Source organism: Hypanus sabinus, chromosome 25 (assembly GCF_030144855.1).
Source record: "Hypanus sabinus isolate sHypSab1 chromosome 25, sHypSab1.hap1, whole genome shotgun sequence".
Lineage (NCBI taxonomy): Eukaryota > Metazoa > Chordata > Chondrichthyes > Myliobatiformes > Dasyatidae > Hypanus > Hypanus sabinus.
The window spans coordinates 13,271,004-13,289,772 of record NC_082730.1 but is presented as its reverse complement, the minus strand read 5'-3'; the positions used below and the strand labels follow the sequence as shown (position 1 = coordinate 13,289,772).

General features: G+C 41.7%; 1 protein-coding gene across 2 annotated transcripts; it reads left to right on the top strand.

Moving 5' to 3' along the window:
* The first annotated feature begins 751 nt into the window (after nt 1-751).
* Nucleotides 752-14,891, top strand: LOC132381275 (polymeric immunoglobulin receptor-like). 2 transcript variants are annotated; one of them, XM_059950656.1, is made up of 6 exons: nt 752-831; nt 2,550-2,864; nt 6,512-6,826; nt 8,528-8,567; nt 10,060-10,167; nt 14,572-14,891. In XM_059950656.1, exons 1-6 carry the CDS (start codon nt 792-794, stop codon nt 14,735-14,737), a joined length of 984 nt encoding a protein of 327 aa, XP_059806639.1. In that variant the 5' UTR covers nt 752-791; the 3' UTR covers nt 14,738-14,891. The 2 variants fall into 2 exon arrangements, with proteins under 2 accessions (XP_059806639.1, XP_059806640.1); XM_059950657.1 differs by having other exon boundaries at nt 14,568-14,891.
* Nucleotides 14,892-18,769: the final 3,878 nt, after the last annotated feature.

Sequence of the window (18,769 nt, the reverse complement as noted above, 5' to 3'; positions counted from 1 at the left end):
TCATGGGACGGGAGGCCTAGGGAGAAAGAAACGGGGAGGGGAGCACCAGAGGGAGATGGATTACAGGTAAAGTGATGGACAGAAAGAGAGGAAAAAAAGGGAGGGGGGAAAACTAAATATATCAGGGATGGGGTAAGAAGGGGAGGAGGGACATTGGCAGAAGTTAGAGAAGTCAATGTTCATGCCATCAGTTTGGAGGCTACCCAGCTGCTATATAAGGTGTTGTTCCTCCAACCTGAGTGTGGCTTTATCTTGGCAGTAGAGGAGGCCATGAATAGACATATCAGAATGGGAATGGGACGTGGAATTAAAATGTGTGGCCACTGGGAGATCCTGCTTTCTCTGGCGGACGGAGCGTAGGTGTTCAGCAAAACGGTTTCCCAGTCTGAGTCGGGCCACACATCTTAATTCCACATCCCATTCCCATTCTGATATGTCTATCCATGGCCTCCTCTACCGTCAAGATGAATCCAAACTCAGGTTATATACCGTCTGGGTAGCCTCCAACCTGAAGGTAATGCTACTTTTTTAGCAGCTGTTCTCGTCTCTGTGTGCAGTTATATTCAATTAAGAGTCATCTTCCAGTTTCCCCAAACTGGAAACTATTAACAATATACACAGTAACATGAGAAAAAAGACATTTGTTAATGTCCCATTTTTTGTTTGACATTGCAAAGACATTTGTTAATTTAAGAGGAAATGATGCAAGCCATGACAGATCTTTTAAAAAAAGAGGAAGAAATGTATATTGTAGACGCAGTCACTGGAAACAGAGGACCGTCACTGGAACAATGCTGTTTGCTGCTCTGCTATTGATCTCTGTGATTTCAAGTAAGAATATCTTTTCACGTATATTGACCTATAGTATCTAGTTATATATAACCTTAAAAATTGTCATTGATATCCAGACATGGGGTGAAACACTACTGCTGAGAATAAGCAACAGGGATCAGGAAAGGTGACAATCAATTTTACTTTTCAGTACGAGGTATAGTGAGCTGAGACAAAGGTAGTGGAGGGGTGGATTCATAAAGAAATTCTATGGAGTACGTGCAGCACAGAGGGTTTGCTTTTGGACTAATCTGTCCTCCAGTTCTTTGGTGTGGTATGTCTCCCTGTGTGAGTTTCCTCCGGGTTTTCGAATTACCCCACCGTCCCACATCCCAAAGATATACAGCATGATCGGATAATTCTCCATGGTATCTAGGGGGTGTTGATGGGAGCCTGAGGGGAAGAGAAAGGGATTCATGGAAGTGAGTATTTCATGGTCTGCACAGACTCAGTGAGCAGAAGGACCTATTTCTATGGTACTTAATCCACAGGTCTGTGAAAATTCCACAGCACACTTCACAAACAACGAAGTAGTTTTGAAGTGCGAAGGTATGCAGAAAACCCAACAGCCAATTTGTGCATTGCAAACTTCCACAATAGGCAACACAGTAATGACTGTCTAGTCCGTTAAGAACTGAGGGCCATCACATCAGAAAATGAGAGTATAGAATGGGTTCGGTATGGTGGGAGGCTATTTGATCCATCTAGTCTATAGCAGCTCTTTGTAAGGACTGGTAGGAAATGAAACTGCATAGACCCAAAGGGCTGAAATGGCTTCATTTTATGTTGTAATAATAATTAGCTGTTGATCTGGAGAAGTGAGCAGAGATTAAGTTACATGAAACGTGTTTATGGAAATATTTTGCTCAGATTCTATGAATTATCCGCATGGAGGTGTCATGGTTATTGGAGATTTACCAGGCTCCTGCCAGGATTAGACGAGTTGTACAAAGGTGGGTCCAGTGAGTCGGGGCTCTTCACTTTGGACTGAAGGAAGATGAGAGGTGACATGATAGAGGTGTACAAGATGATAAGAGGCATTAATCAAGTGGACAGTTGGAGACATTTTCCAATGTGAATTGGCTAATACAAGGGGCATAATGTAAGGTTATTGGTGGAGGGAAGAGGGGGGACGTCAAGGGTAGATTATTTCTAAACTTAAATTGGGTGATTGTTGGAATGCCCTGCCAGGGTTGATGGTAGAGCAGGTACATAAGAGACATTTAAGAGACCCTTAGATAGACACAGAGATGATAGGGGAAAAAATAGACAGCTGTGTAGGGTTAGATTGATTTGAGTGTAGATTAAAATATTGACTCAATATCATGGGCCAAAGTATCTGTAAGCTGCTGTAGTGTTCTATGTAATGCTATTACAATGCTAGTGATCCAGGGTCAAATCCACCGCTTTCTCTACTGTGCTGTAGTATTTTATATTCTACGTATCACTATTACAGCACTAGCGATCCAGGTTCAATTCCCGATACTGTCTGCACGCAGCTTGTTCATTCGTCTTGTGACTGTGTGTGTTTCCTCCACGTGCTCTGGTTTTGTCCCACATTCTAAAGGCATACAAGTTAGACGGTTAATTGGTTATATGGGTGCAATAGGGCTGCGCAGGCTCATTGGGCCAATAGGGCCTGTTGCTGTGCTATATCTGTAAATAAAACAAAATCAATAAATAAATATTAATATCTTGACTTTAAATTTTACTGACAGATTCATTGGCGCAAGTTTCCAAGATGGTGATACGAGCAGGAGTGGGAGAAACAGTCACAATGGAATGTCCACATGCGCCGGAATGGAGAAACATAGTCTGGTGTAAAGCATACTCCTCAAGACATTGCACTATCATAGTGGGAACTGTCACCCATAAAGCCGATAGAAGAACATCAATCAAAAGACAGAATGGATCTGTCTTTGTAACTATGAGAGAACTTGTGGAGAGCGATTCAGGGATATACTCATGTGGATATTCTGACAATGGGCAGACTATTCATGAATCAGACATTGTAATGCTAAAGGTTTCCACAGGTAAGGCTTAGGTTTAAGGCAGGGTACCAGCCGGACTGTAGTTCCATAATGAACATATTGATCATGATGTAACCTTCACTTCCCAAAGAGTTATCAGAGAAGACAGAAGAGACAACAGATTCTAGACACTGAAACAAGACATGAAACACTAATAGGACTGAGGAGGTCACTTTGCAACTGTAGATGTGAAAGGTGCAAGTCAGATTCAGACCCTGCATCAGGAATGAGAGGGAAGAGAACAGTTTCTGATACAGAAATTAGTTAAATGGTTGCAATGAACACAAAATACTGCAGGAACTCAGCAGCTCAGGTAGTCCGGTCTGACGGCGAAGGGGATCATTGAAAGGTTGGGCCCGTTCCCAAAGAGCATGACCTCGCTCTTCCTGTGGTTCATTCTGACCCAGAATAAGACACAGAAGCAAAATTAGAACATTTCACTTATCAAAACTTTTCTGCCATTCCATCCTAGTTGATTTACTTTTCCTCTGAACCCCATTCTCCTACCTTCTTCCAAGAGAGCATTTCATGGGGAAACTATCAGTCTCCCACCCACTGACTGAACACAGTGGCCAAAGAGCCTTTTTCTTCGCAATACAGTACAGTGCAAAAGTCTTAGGCTTGCTAGATTTTTTCATATAAAGTTTGTTTTAGATGTTTAATATTTGTCTTTTGCATTAGTGTGTCAGTAGAAAAGAGCAAGTTTAGATTTCCCAACATTCATTCTCCCAAAAAAATTTAATGTTACAGAGAAATTTTTAGGTTTTGTTAAAGAAAGTAATATATTAAGTAATAGACCACTTTTCAAATAAAACTTGATTACCATGTAAGTACAGTATATCATCCAGTGCATGATTAAACAACGATGACAATCACCTGCTAATGACCAATGACATAATGAGTTGAATGAACTAAACTGATTTAACTGAAACAGTAACGGGTGTAGAAGGAATCAAACTGGGCAAAGGACAAACAAACTAAAAGGAGAGGGTGTGGCAGGTCTCACAGTTTAACCTTCAAATCATCAATTTTTAAACCATGGCAAGAGAAGTCAATAGCAACAAGACACAGTGCGATATCTTGCATCAGTAAGGTTTCTCCAAAGCAGATGATCAGAAATGCTATCAGCTCTGAACGTACAAAAACAAGTACAACCCTCTATAGTCCAAAGTAATATTGTCGGGAGTGGTCTTCATGGAAGAGTTGCTGCCAAAAAGCATTCCTCCAAAGTTGAAGCAAAGCCAAGAGACTCATCTACAGACGTAAAGACTGGGGTGTTGAACAATGGCAGCAAGCGCTCTGGACCGGTGAGTCAGAATTCGAACCTTTTGACTCGGACAGGAGGCAGTTTGTCTGTAGAAGAGCTAGCGAGTGTGACATGGATGAGTGTCTGCAGCCAACAGTGAAGCATGGCAGGGGTCCCCTGCAGGATTGCAGCGGCATTTCTGCAAATAGATTTGATGGTCTGGTTAGAATTACTGGAATCTTCAATGTTGAGAAGTACAAGCAACTTCTCATCCATCAGGGAGGTGTCTGATCAGTCCCAACTTCATTCTGCAGCATGCCAATGACCCCAAACACATGGCTAAGGTCATAAAGAACTACCTTCAGCAAAAAATAAGAACAAGGAGATCTGCAACTGATGATATGGCCTCCAAAGAGCCCTGATCTCAACATGATTAAGGCCGTCTGGGATAACCTAGAGAGACTGAAGCAACTGAGACAGTCAAAGTCTTTCAGAAGAACTGTGGCAAGTTCTCCAAGATCCTTGGAAGAACCCACCAGTCAATTTCCTTATAAAGCTGCAGATGTAGCTTTAAAGGCAAAGTGTGATCACACCAAATATTGATTTGATTTAGCTTTTCATCATTTTTTTGATATTCATAATACTTTCATTTCATTATTTTTAAAATATTTTCGCTTTACAGAATTTTTTTACATGTGCCCGAGTCTTTTCACAGTACTGTACATGATAGAGTCATAGAGAAGTACAGCACAGAAACAGGCCCTTTGATCCATCTAGATGATGCCAAAACCATTTAATCTGCCCACCTTCAGCAACCTGCACCGGGATCATAGTCCTCCATATCGCTACTATCCATGTACCTATTCAAACTTCTCTTAAGTATTGAAATCACATAGACTGCTTGTGCTGGCTGCTCATTCCACACTCTCACGACCCTCTGAGTGAAGAAGATTCCCCTCATGTGTCCCTTAAAGTTCTCACCTTTCACTCTTAACCCCTGGTTGTAGTCCCACACAACCTCAGTGGAACAAGCTTACTTGCATTTACCCTATCTATACCCCTCCTAATTTTCTGTACCCCTTTCAAATCTCCTCTTAATCTTCTACATTCTTAAAAAATACAAGGCTAACCTATTCAATCTTCCCTTATAACTCAGGTCCTCCAGACCCAGCAAGATCCTTGTAAATTTTCTCTGCACTCTTTCAACCTTATTTATAACTTTCCTGCAGGTAGAGGACCAAAACTGCACACAATACTCCAAATTCGGCCTCACCAATATCTTATACATCTTTAACACAACATCCCATGTTGGGGACTCAGTACTTTGATTCCTGAAGGGCAAAGTGTCAAAAGCTTTCTTTACAATCCTATCTAACTGTGACACAACTTTCAATGAATTATGAACTTGTATTCCCAGATCACTTTGTCTACCACACTCCACAGTGCCCTACCATTCTAGGGCAATCCCAGCATGCCAAGCAACTGGACCTTCTTCACCAGCTACCCATGCAGGACCTTAACAAATGCCTTACTAAAGTCCATGTAGATAACATCTACTGACTTGCCTTCATCCAAATTCCTGCTATCTTCCTCAAAAAATTCTGTAAGATTGGTTAGACATGATCTACCACGCACTAAGCCATGCTGACTATCATTAACCAGTCCATGTCTCTACAAATACTTATATATCTGGTCTCTGAGAATACCTCCCAATAACTTCGCCACAACTGACATCAGGCTCACCGGCCTATAATTTCCCGGTTTCTGTTTAAAGTCTTTTTTAAATAGTGGAACAACATCGGCTATCCCTCAATCCTATTGTAACTATCCTGGCACTAAAGATGTTTTGAATATCTCTGCTGGGGCCCTGGCAATTTCTGCATTTCCCTCCCACAGGCTCCGAGGGAACACTCTGTCAGGCTGTGGAGAATTATCCACCCTGATTTGCCAAAGAGTAGCAAACACCTCCTCCTCTGTAATCTGTACGGGGTCTATGAAGTTGATACTGCTTTGCCTCGCATCTATAAACTCTGTATCTGTCTCGCAAGAATATACAGGTGCAAAGAATGCATTTAAAATCTCCCCCATCTGTTTTGACTCCACACATGGATTAACATTCTGGTCTTCCAGAGGACCAATTTTGTCCCTTGCAATTCTTTTGATCTCAGCATACCTGTAGATTCCCTTGAGACTCTCCTTCAGCTTGTCTGCTACAGCAATTTCATGCTTTCCTTTAGCCTTCGTAACTTCTTGTATTATCTCTTAGACTTGGCAAGGCCTATTCTGCTGGGCTCCCTCCCATTCATGGTCAGTAGTCCTTTCACACAGCCCCAGCTAAATGCAGCACTGAAGCACGATTCCCAATACTGTAGACCTCTCATTTCTTCCTTTTCTCATTTACCAGCAGGTTCATGGACAGCAGACAATACCACGGTGAAGGGTGTGATGCAAACTGCCACCAGCCTACACTGCCACTATGAGCAGCAATTTAAATCATATGAGAATTTCCTGTGTAAAGTAACCTCTGTGAATAGGTGCAGTGTGATAGCTAGCTCTGAATACAGCAGCAGAAACCTAACAATCATCGTAAACAATTCCACTGATTTTGCTGTCACCATAAAGCAGACCAACGAAGGAGATAAAGGAGAGTACTGGTGTGGGGTAACACGCACGGTTTACTTTGAGATTGTGCAGATTAAAATCCTGGAGATTTTTGAAGGTACGAATCAACCTAAAATTTCTGTGGTTTAGTGCTTACAAACATGCAAATCTTCAGTCTTTACAGGCTTTCTACTCCATAAAGGGACTTCCCTTTGGAATAGCGATGAGGAGGAATTTCTTTAGCCAGTTGGAATACTTTGTTTCAGAAGACAATGGAGGCCAAATCATTGGATATATTTAAAGTGGAGGTTCTTGGTTGTCAAAGGTTATGGGGAGAAAGCAGGAGTATGGGGTTGGGAAGGGTAATAATCGTGATAGCGTGGTGGAGAAGACTTGATGGAGCAAATGGCATAATTGTGTTCCTATTGTCTCACAGTCTTATATCTTCCTCCATTCTATTTCTATGCATCTTCCTTCTCCTCATATTTCACAGTTTTCCCTATTTTGTGTCCAGACTGCTCACCACTTTTAGGTTGAGCTCTATCTTCTTCCTCATCTTCACACACAAAATGCTGAAGGAACTCAGCAGGTCAGGCAGCAGCTATGGACAGGAATAAATGTCAACGTTTCCAGACAAGATGCCTCATTGGGACGGGTGAAGGGTATTAGCATGAAACATCAACTGTTTATTTCCCTCCATGGAGGGATCTGCCAAGATCCTCAACCATATTGTGTGCATTACTAAATACTTCCAGTGCCTGCAGAATCTTTTTGGTCTTTTTATTGATCTTTGCATCTTTGACTCTTGAGATTGATATTGGTTTATTAACATTATTGGTTTATTATTGTCACATGTATCGAGACAGTGAAAAACATTGTTTATGCACCATCCAGGCAGATCATTCCAGACGTAAGCACGTCAAGGTTGTAAAAGAAAACAGAGTAGTGTTAATCACAGAGAAAATGCAGTCAGGATAGATTACAAGGGCCATGATGAGGTGGACTGAGAGATCAAGAGTTCATTATTTAGTATACACGAGGTCCACTTAAGAGTTTGATAATAGCAGAATAAATGCTGTCCTAGAGCCTGGTAGTATATGCTCAGAACCTGTTATGGTGCAACTCATAAACTGTGAACTCACAGTTCCATCAACCTGGATTTAATCCTGATCTCTGTTGCTTTCTGTGTGGAGCTTTCCTTGCCTTCACCTTATTTCCTCCAATTGCTCCAGTATCCCAAACACATAGGAGTAGGTGGAAGGTTAATTGGCTCTTGTAAAATTCCCCTTGTAAGAATTTGAAGTGAATTGATGGAAAAGTGAGAGAGAATTAAATAGGACCAGACTGTGTGCCGAGGTGTCTGTCTCCGTGTTGTATCACAGTCTGCTTCCTGAACTCAATAAGTTGACTTAAGGAGCGAAGAAGCAGAAATAATAAGTGATTCAGAGTTTCACACTGCTCCGGCACAAAATAATATTACTGTTGATGTTGTGTGTTTCTGACTTGCTTTATGAGCTGCTTGTTTGCTTGTTATGTCCTGTGTTGTTCTGCTGAACATTGTGGGCGTGATGTATTAGAGCAAGAATGTGTGGCAACCCCTGTGGCCTGGCTCTCAGCCTATCCTGTGGTGTGCTGCTTGTTACCGCAAACGATGCAATTCACCGTCTGTTTCGATGCACGGCACATGCCGTAAATAGATCTGAATGTTCTGCTGCTCCACCACAATGCCCAACCCATAGGCTGACAAAAATTGAAGTTATTTTGTGCTGTAATTGTTTATAAATTGGGTTAATGTGTCTATTTTAACATCTCTCCCCAGCAACGATAAAAACACCAGAAGATTCTACTGACAGCAAAAGGTGAGATTTCAACTGTCATCTTCAAATTAATAACTGTTGTCTGATTAAGATCACAGTTTGATAATTCTGCTGTGATGCAAGTATCATTAATCGACATCATATATTTCATTTAATTTGATCAGCATAGAGGTTGGATGAAAATAATGTCTCAGTTGGGGATATCATAGTATCAGAGGTTAATATGACAAGGAAACCTGCCCTTCAACTCAAATGGCCCATGCAGACTAAGATTCCTTCACACCATCACAATTATGCCACAGGACTCCAGGTGCTGGGAGCAGCACAATGGAGCAGCTCGTACAGTTGTGGACTGACAGCTCCACTAACCTGGATCTACTCCTGATCTCCGGTGCTTTCTGTGTGGAGTCTTCCTTGTCTTCACCCTATGTGCTCCGGTTGCTTCCCACATCCCGAAGTCCTGCAAGTTGGTGGAAGGTTGATCAACTCTTGTAGATTTCCCCTTGTCTGAGGATGCTTATCCCCAGCTCTACTCACTTTATACTTATGAGAGTGAGGCTAAGTACAGCTCCACTACCATTTATAAGCTTACAGAATTCACAGCTGGATGTTGGCCAGATCAAAAGTGATGACCAATTGGCTCGCAGAAGTGTGAATGAAAGTCTGGTTAAGTGATGCCAGGGCTACAGAAAACCAAAGAGCTGATTATCATCTGTAGCAGGAAGAAGCCGGAAGTCCATGAATGCTTTCAGTTGCAGATATGAGCGGGCAACTGGCAGATGGAGTTTAACCGGGCCAACTGTGAAGTGTTGCACCTTGGTAGGTCAAATGTAAAGGAGAGGAGTGTAGTAGTGATAGGGAATTCCATAGACAGAGGAGCACACAGGAGATTCCGCAGACATAAAAAGGACACCCAGATGGATTGTGCCTTCCAGTTGCCAGGGTCAGGGACGACTCGGATCAGACCCACAATATTCTAAATGGGGAAGTTGTGGTACAAATGACATAGGGAGGAACAGGGAGGAGGTCCTGAAGACAGAATTTAGGGAGTTAGGTAGACAGGTGAAAAGCAGGACCTCCAGGGTAGTAATCTCTGGATTGCTGCCTGTGCCAAGACGTGAGCATAACTTGGAGAATCAGCACTCTACTATTAGACTGAACTATATTCCACGCTACAAAACTACATCACATTGAATGATAATTTCATGTGTAATGGCATTTCCTAGTGTCTGTTACTGAATTCTTTGTGTGTTGTTAATTCTTTGTGTGTTGTTCTTTGTACATCAGTGACCATGAGCTGAAAATTCACCATATATCGACTGTGATCCAATGAGTACTCTTCAGAGGTCTGGTTCTTTCAATTGTTTCAATAAAATGCAATGCCACTTGCTGATAAAATGCATTTCGATGAATTGCATTTAATAATATGCATTTCTCGGTGTCACTGATAATGTGCACTTAGATAAAATGTATTTCTCGGTGTCATGTACTGATTACTTTGTCTGTGACTAATGATATCTCCTTGAACCGTTAGGAACTATGAGTTGATAATTCACGAAGTTTGGACTCCGATCCGTTGGATACTCCTTGGAGCTCTGTTTCTTTGCACTGTTTCGATACATTACATGACAGCTTTTCAAAGGTATATTTTTTTTCCAATCTCTTCACTTCCATGTCATGTGATTCACAAATAAAAGTGGAAGCCCAAGTTTAGTCCAGGTTAATTCATTCAAAATCTCTCATTAGTGTCTGTAACTGAAAACCAATGAGATGAGTGAAATAACAGAGAAACAAGTGGATAAATGGCCAAAATGTGGCTGTAAGTATCGTTCAGAGGACACACATTAGAATATAATACAGAATTTAAGGTAACATTCTCTTGCAATTATACATTATAGATAAAAATTATACATTATAGATATACTTTACACATTATAGATATATTTACACATTATAGATAAAACCATAAGACATAGCAGCAGAATTAGGCCATCTGGCCCATCGAGCCTACTCAGCCACTCAATCATGGCTGATCCTTTTCATTCCCCTCCTCAACTCTAGTTCCCGGCCTTCTCCCAATAACCTTTGATTCCATGTCCAATCAAGATTCTATCAATCTCTGCCTTAAATACACCCAACGATCTGGCCTGCACAGCTGCATGTGACAACAAATAACACAAATTCACCTCTCTTTGGCTAAAGAAATTTTTCCACATCTCTGTTTTGAAAGGGTGTGCCTCTATCCAGAGGCTGTGCTCTCTTGTCCTAGAATCTCCCACCATGGGAAACATCCCTTCCACATCTCCTCTGTCTAGGCTTTTCAACATTCAAAAGATTTCAGTGAGATTCCCCCCTCATCCCTCTGAATTCCAGTGAGTACAGTCCCAGAGAAATCAAACGTTCCTTATATGATAATCCTTCCATTCCTGGAATCATCCTTGTGAATCTCCTCTGGACCTTCTCCAATGCCAGCACATCTTTTCTAAGATGAGGGGCACAAAACTGTTCACAATTCTCAAGGTGAGGCCTCACCGGTGCCTTATAAAGCTTCAGCATCACATCCCCGCTCTTGTATTCCAGACTTCTTGAAATGAATATTAACATGGCATTTGCCTTCCTCACCACAAATTCGACCTGCAAGTTAACCTTGAGGGGGTTCTGCACAAGGACTCCCAAGTCCCTTTGCTTGCCAGAGTTTTGGATTTTCTCTCCACTTAGAAAATAGTCCTCACATTTATTTCAACTACTATGCAGTTCTCAACATTGTATTTCATTTCTTGCCCATTCTCCTAATCTGTCTGTCCTTCTGCATCCAACCTGTTTCTTCAACACTACCTGCCCCTCCACCAATCTTCGTATCATCTGCAAACTTGGCAACAAAGCCATCTATTCCATCATCTAAATCATTTATATACAACATAAAAAGAAGTGGTCCCAACACCAACCCCTGCAGAACACCACTAGTCACTGACAGCCAACCAGAAAAGGATCCTTTTATTCTCACTTGCTGTCTCCCACCGATCAGCCAATATTCTAACCATGTTTGTAACTTTCTGGTAATACCACAGGTTCTTAACTTGGTAAGTAGCCTCATGTGTGGCACCCTGTCAAAGGCTTGCTGAAAGTCCAAATGTACAATATCTACTGCATTCCGTTTGTCTATCCTACTTGTAATCTCATCAAAGAATTCCAACAGGGTTGTCAGACAGGATTTCCCTGAAGGAAACCATAAGACCATACGATATAGGGGCAGAAGTAAGTCATTCAGCCCATTGAGTCTGCTCTGCCATTCAATCTGAGCTGATCCAATTCATCCAGTCGTCCCCACTCCCCTGCCTTCACCCTATACTCTACGATACCCTGGCTAATCAAGAACCTATCTATCTCTGCCTTAAATACACTCAATGACTTGTCCTCCACAGCCACTCGTGGCAACAGTGGCAAATTCCACAGATTTACCATCCTCTGACTAAAGTAATTTCTCCAGATCTCCTTCAATCTTGAAGTCGTGCTCTCTTGTCCTAGAATCCCCTACCATGGGAAATAACATTGCCATATCTAATCTGTTCAGGCCTTTCAACATCTGGAATGCCTCATTGAGATCCGCCCTCATTCTCCTGAACAGCAGGGAATACAGCCCAAGAGCAGTCCGACATTCCTCATACAGTAAATCTTTCATTCCTGGAATCATTCTTGTAAATCTTCTCTAAACCCTCTCCATTGTTAGTATAACCTTTTTAAAATAAGGAGCCCAAAACTGCACACAGTACTCCATGTGGTCTCACGAGTGCCTTACAGAGCCTCAACATCACATCTCTGCTCTTATATTCTATACCTCTAGAAATGAATGCCAACATTACATTGGCCTTCTTCACAACTGACACAACGTGGAGGTTAACCTTTAGGGTATCCTGCACAAGAACTCCCAAGACCCTTTGCATCTCTGCAATTTGAATTTTCTCCCCATCTAAATAATAATCTGCCTATTTATTTCTTCCACCGAAGTCCATGACCATACACTTTCCAACATTGTATTTCATTTGCCACTTCTTTGCCCATTCCCCTAAACTATCTAAGTCTTCTGTTTCCTCAAAATACCCACTCCTCCACCTACCTTAGTATCATCGGCAAATTTAATCACAAATCTATTAATCCCATAGTCCAAATCATTGACATACATCATAAAAAGCAGTGATCCAAACAGTGACCTTATGAAACTCCACTGGCAAACTGGCAGCCAGCCAGAATAGGATCCCTTTATTCCCTCTCTCTTTTCTGCCGACTCTCCACTCATGCTAGTAACTTCCCTGTAATTCCATGGGCTCTTATCTTAATAAGCAGCCTCATGTGCAGCATCTTGCCAAACACCTTCTGAAAATCCAAGTACACCACGTCTACTACATCTCCATTGTCTACCCTATTTGTAATTTCCTCAAAGAATTGCAGTTGGTTTGTCAGGCAGCATTTTCCTTTCAGGAAACCATGCTGGCTTTGGCACTTCTTGTCATGTGCCTGCAGGTACTCTGTTATCTCATCCCTAACAATTGATTCCAACAACTTCCTAACCACTGATGTCAGGCTGACAGGTCTATAGTTTCCTTTCTGCTGCCTCTCACCCTTCTTAAATAGTGGAGTAATATTTGCAATTTTCCAATTATCCGGTACAATGCCAGAGTCTATTGATTCTTGAAAGATCACCGTTAATGCCTCTGCAATCTCTTCAGCTACTTCCTTCAGAACCTAAGGGTGCATTCCATCAGCTCCAGGAGATTTATCCACCTTCAGACCATTAAGCTTGCTGAGCACCTTCTCAATCGTATTTTTCATTGCACAAACTTCACTTCCCTGACACTCTTGAATGTTCATTATACTGCAGACCTCTTCCACTCTGAAGACTGATGCAAAATATGCATTCAGTTCCTCTGCCATCTCTACATCTCTCATTACAATATCTCCAGCTTCATTTTGTATTGCTCCTATATCTACCCTCGTCGCTCTTTTTACCCTTTATATACATAAAAAAGCTTTTAGTATCTTCTCTGATAATAGTTTCCAGCTTGCTTTCATAATTCTCTCACTCTCTTGAGATCCATTACCAACCTGATTTTCCCAATCGACTTGCATGTTAAAATCTCCCATGACAAGCTGTGGATGTTTCTATAGTAGTCAGAGTTAGGAGGCTTGCAAGCCTCAATGACCCGGAGAGCCCTAAGTGCCAGCGGCAGTAAGTAAATATACAGTATATATATATATATGTGTATGTTGAGGTTCACTCCATATCGAGTTGGAGTTTGTAGCTAAGCAGGGAGGAGTGTTGTGTATTTAATATTTCAGTAATATTTGAGTAATATTGTAAATATATGTTTGATTAAGCATTTCTTGTTTCATTAAGTAATTGATATTCAGGTTATATATAAAAGTACATGAATGGCGTACATCAACACACCACCAGGTCATGACTGAATGCCTCACTTAATGCAAAAACTTCTGAGTTTCCTTTCAAATGTTTTTATGTTTCAGTGTTACAAGACATAACTGTTTTCTCCCACGTGTCAGATTTAGTGAGGAGCGTGGATGCTACTTTGGTTCCAGAATCATGACACTCGTGGAGTGCCCACAGCACAATCCTTGGACTGTCTTGTTCACTGCTGCAAATCACATATTTCTCTGTATGTTTTTAATGTTTTGATGAACGTGTGTCAAATAAAGGAAATCTTTAATTCCTGGTGGAACCTCACTTTCAATTACTGAAGCAACCAATCACAATCCTCCACCCCTGTGCCCTACTTCCAGCTCAGTCAATACCCACTATACCATTAGTCTACAGTCATGGACATTGACAGTTTCCCCCAGACAAATACAGAAAGATCTAATCCTATCTAACACTCTCAGCACCAACACCCACCACTGTGGAGTCCCTGCTGCACTATTCCAGCACCCACATAAAAAACTATCACCGGTGTTTTCTGGAGAGAAATATCATCATCTTTGCTGCTTCCTCTTACCACTCAATTCCTAACATTGGATTTTCTATTTTTCAAGACAGGCTGTTACGAAGCAGAACCCACAACCCAGACAGATCGGTCCTTGTGCAACGTCTCAACATGAAATGTCGACGGCATCTTTCCACACCACAAATGCAGCTGAACCCACTGTGTGCCTCCAGTAAACAGCTTATTGCTCCAGCTTCCAGCATCTACTGCCTGTTGTAAATTCACAGGTGAATCAGTACAACTGTTGCAGACCCTACAAAAGATTCCAAAATTCACCCAAGCATCCAATAGTATTTTGACTTGACCACAAGAGATTCTTCAGATGGTGCAAATGCAGAGTAACACACAGAAAATGCTGGAGGAACTCAGCAAGTCAGGCAGCATCTACGGAGAGGAATAAAGATTCAACATTTCAGGTTGAGACCAATGAAGAGTATCAGCCAGACATGTCAACTCTTTATTCCTCTCCCTAGATGCTGCCTGACCTGCTGAGTTCCTCCAGCATTCTGTGTATGTTTTGATTAAACTTGTAAATTGCTCTCAAAATTATGCAATATTTTGCATTTTAATGTATGAAATACTGCTTAAAAACCCAGCACAACTATTCCAAATTATGTTAGTTAAAATAATCTGGAAGTGAATACAAACAGTTAGATTTTATAAAGTCTATTGAGCAATCTATTGTAATAAAACAACAACAAATTTCACTTCCACAGCAGCTTCAAGTTGATTGATAGGGCCAAAGGCCATGCACAGCAGCATTGTCTAACATTTGAAATTGAGTCACATGTAGAGACAGAAGGTACATGTGACCAAAAACCTCAGCAATTGGTGGGATTTAACAAGCCTTTTGAGTGAGAATGAAAGAGAGGGCCAGAGAGCTGTAGAGAAGGAATTCCAACAGATCAGGATCTGAGCCACAGAGGTACGGCCACCAGAGGAATAAGAGTTAATGTCAGGGGTGATTCAGGGTCCAGAACTTGAAGTTTCCACGTATTTCAGTGCTTCAAGAGATGCCGAGAGTCCCATATTGAACGGGATAATTAGAACCTGAATGGGATTTTGTCAGCATTGTGTAAATTCTACTGTGGAACCAGCGTGACAGGTCTCAGTATCCCCAGGACAGCTATAGCTCCATAATATAGGTGACCAGTGATTTCACAGCTATCGACCCAGTGGACCACTGGGGAGGCTGCAGAAAAAGAACCAACATAAAGACAATATCTCTCCTTAAACTTTTCACCTTTCAACATTGATTTCTCTCATTTCTGTTAATGCCCCTCCTCCCCTTATTACCCCATCCCTGATTTATTTATTTCCCCCCCTTTTTTTCTCTCTCTCTGCCCATCACACTTTGCCTGTTCTCCATCTCCCTCTGCTGCTCCCCTCCCTCTTTCTTTCTCCCTAGGCCTCCCATCCCATAATCCTTTCCCTTCTCCAGCTCTGAATCCATTTTGCCAATCACCTTTCCAGCTCTTAGCTTCACTGCACCCCCTTCTGTCTTCCCCTATCATTTCGGATTTCCCCTCCCCCTCCTACTTTCAAATCTCTTACTATCTCTTCTTTCAGTTAGTCCTAATGAAGGGTCTCAGCCTGAAATGTCGACAGTGCTTCTTCCGATAGATGCTGCCTGGCCTGCTGCGTTCCACCAGCATTTTGTGTGTGTTGCTTGAATTTCCAGCATCTGCAGACTTCCTCGTGTTTGAAAATCTTTGTGGGGTGGGGGGGATATACAGTTGACTTTATTGAGCAAGAACCATCATCAGGATTGTAAAGGAAAGAGGAAGAAGACAGAATAAGAAGGTAGAGGGGATGGGAAGGAGAAATCAGATGTGGTGAGAGACAGGGGGAATGAAGTTACAGTCTGGGAAGGGATAGGTGGAAGAGGTAAAAGGTGATCAACTGGTCTCACTTGTCACATGCCACCTTTGATTTAAATTCACGCCCCTCTATCCTGTGCCCTCTCTTCTGAGACTTCCCCACTATTCAAAATATCCTTTCCACATCTACTCTGTCTAGGCCTTTCAACATTCAAAAGGTTTCAATCAGATCCCCCTTGCCCTTCTAAATTCCAGCTACTACAGACCCAAAGCTATCAAACGTTCTTTGTATAACACTTGCATTCCCAAATCATCCTTGTGAAGTTTTAAATGACATGTAAACCTTCACAAACATCTAAGAAAGTAAAGGTGCTGCCATACTTACTTTGTAATGGCACAGATCCTTTGAAATTGTAACAAGAAATTTGTAACACCCCTGATGAGGACGAGCTCATGGACCTCCAGTTTTCCTCTACTGAAGTCAATAATAATATCTTTGATCTTGCTGATATTGAGTGAGAGGCACATGTGTTCATGTCTACATCATATTTGTACTTATCAGATCAAGAAAACAGAGGGCAATACTGGAGAAGGAGAAAGTGTGAATGTGCCCATCAGACTTGATCTGTCAATGTCTTTGTCATATTCTGCAGGAAGCCAAGACCATCCCAATGGCATGTCGTACTTGCAGTTGCCTTGTCAGCTCTCTTCCTGCTGCTCATTAACTGCCATCATTATTTGTATAATACTCAGGTAGAAGACAAGACTGATAAGTTCAGTTCAGTTAACTAGCAAGATGATACTAAATGTCAAAAGATGGCTTAAAAATTCATCTCCTCTCTGAGACGCCTTTCACAGATTCAGACCATTCACCTAGTTTACCAAATCAACCAGTTTATACATTTGGAAAGCACTGCTTAGACAATACCATGATTGAGATGTATAAGATGACAAGAGGAATAGATAGAGTGGACATCCAGAGCCTATTACACAGGATGGCAATGACTAACACAAGAAGGCATACGTTTAAGGTGATTGGAGTGAAGTATGGGGGGTATATCAGAGGTGGTTTTTCATACAGGGAGTGGAATGCACTGCCAGGGGTGGTGGTAGAGACAAATAAATCAGGAACATTCAAGATATTCTTAGATAGACACTAGGATGAAAGAAAAATGGAGGACTGTGTGGGAGGGGAAGGGTTAGAATCGTCTTGGAGTAGGTTAAAAAGTTGGCACAACATTGAGATCCCAATAGCTCATTTGTTGCATGCTGCAGGTCTCTACAAAATCAATACCTCTATCGGATGGTTGGACATTCCAGTAAGATGATACAAGTGTTATGGTTATACCTAGAATGAACAAGAAAGTGTTTCTTTGAAAGTGGTACAAAGGAAGTGGTGAAAACAGCAAACCAGGAGCTAACTGAAGGAGTTCAAAAGCAGACAAAGCCATCCTGTTTCTCAATAGGTTCTGACGTTTACACAATTTTACTTTGTTTTGTAACTCCAAGTGAAGTTCATTGTCATGTGAACAAAAGAATAGGTTGAATGTGAGAGAAAGGGAAGTTTAAAAGGGAACTGAAGGACAACTTCTTCTTTTTTTTTTTTTTTTTTTGGGGTGGCAGGCATATGGAAAAAGTTACCAGAGGGAGCTGTAGAGGCAGATACGATTACATTTAAAAAACATTAGGACTGATACATGAATAAGAAAGGCCTGAAGGGATATGGGCCATATGCAAGCAAATGGACTAATTCAGTTGAACATTTTGGTTGGATGGCACGGGTTTTGAACAAACTCCATGGTTTTCTTTGTTTTTATGGTTATCTGAAGAAGATGGATCTGAGTTTCCAGTATTGATGAAGGGTCTCAGTTTGTAAAGTTGACACCTTCTTCCTGTCCGTCAATACCGCCTGGCTTGCTGACGTCCTCTAGCATGTTCTGTGTGTTGCTCCCGATTTCCAGCATCTGCAGAGCCTCTTGTATTAGTAACAAGGAGTGGTCAAGGGTTTATGAATCACTTAAAAGTCAGAAGGCAGAGAGGAAGAAACTGTTCCTAAATTTTTGAGGGTGGGTCTTCAGGATCCTCATCTCCTCCCTGACTGTAGTAAAAAGAGGCCATTCCTGAATGAAATTTACTCATTCCCCGTGGCATTTCCCCAGGCTCACTTTCTATGTTCACATAGATTTATTTTCTCTTTATAGACCTAGGAAAAGCTCCTGGGGGTTGTTTACGTACTCTCCAATTCTTCTCACTAATGCTCTCCTCTGCCATTTTCTGAGTTCAGCCCCCCTGTCAACAGTCCACCACTAACTATATTTCACACTTTACCATACAGGAAAAGCCTGTGGCGTATGCCAGTGTGAAGCAATGTAGAGATTACGTGGAAAACACACACATCAATCTTCCGGTACATGATGCTCCTAGAAATGCC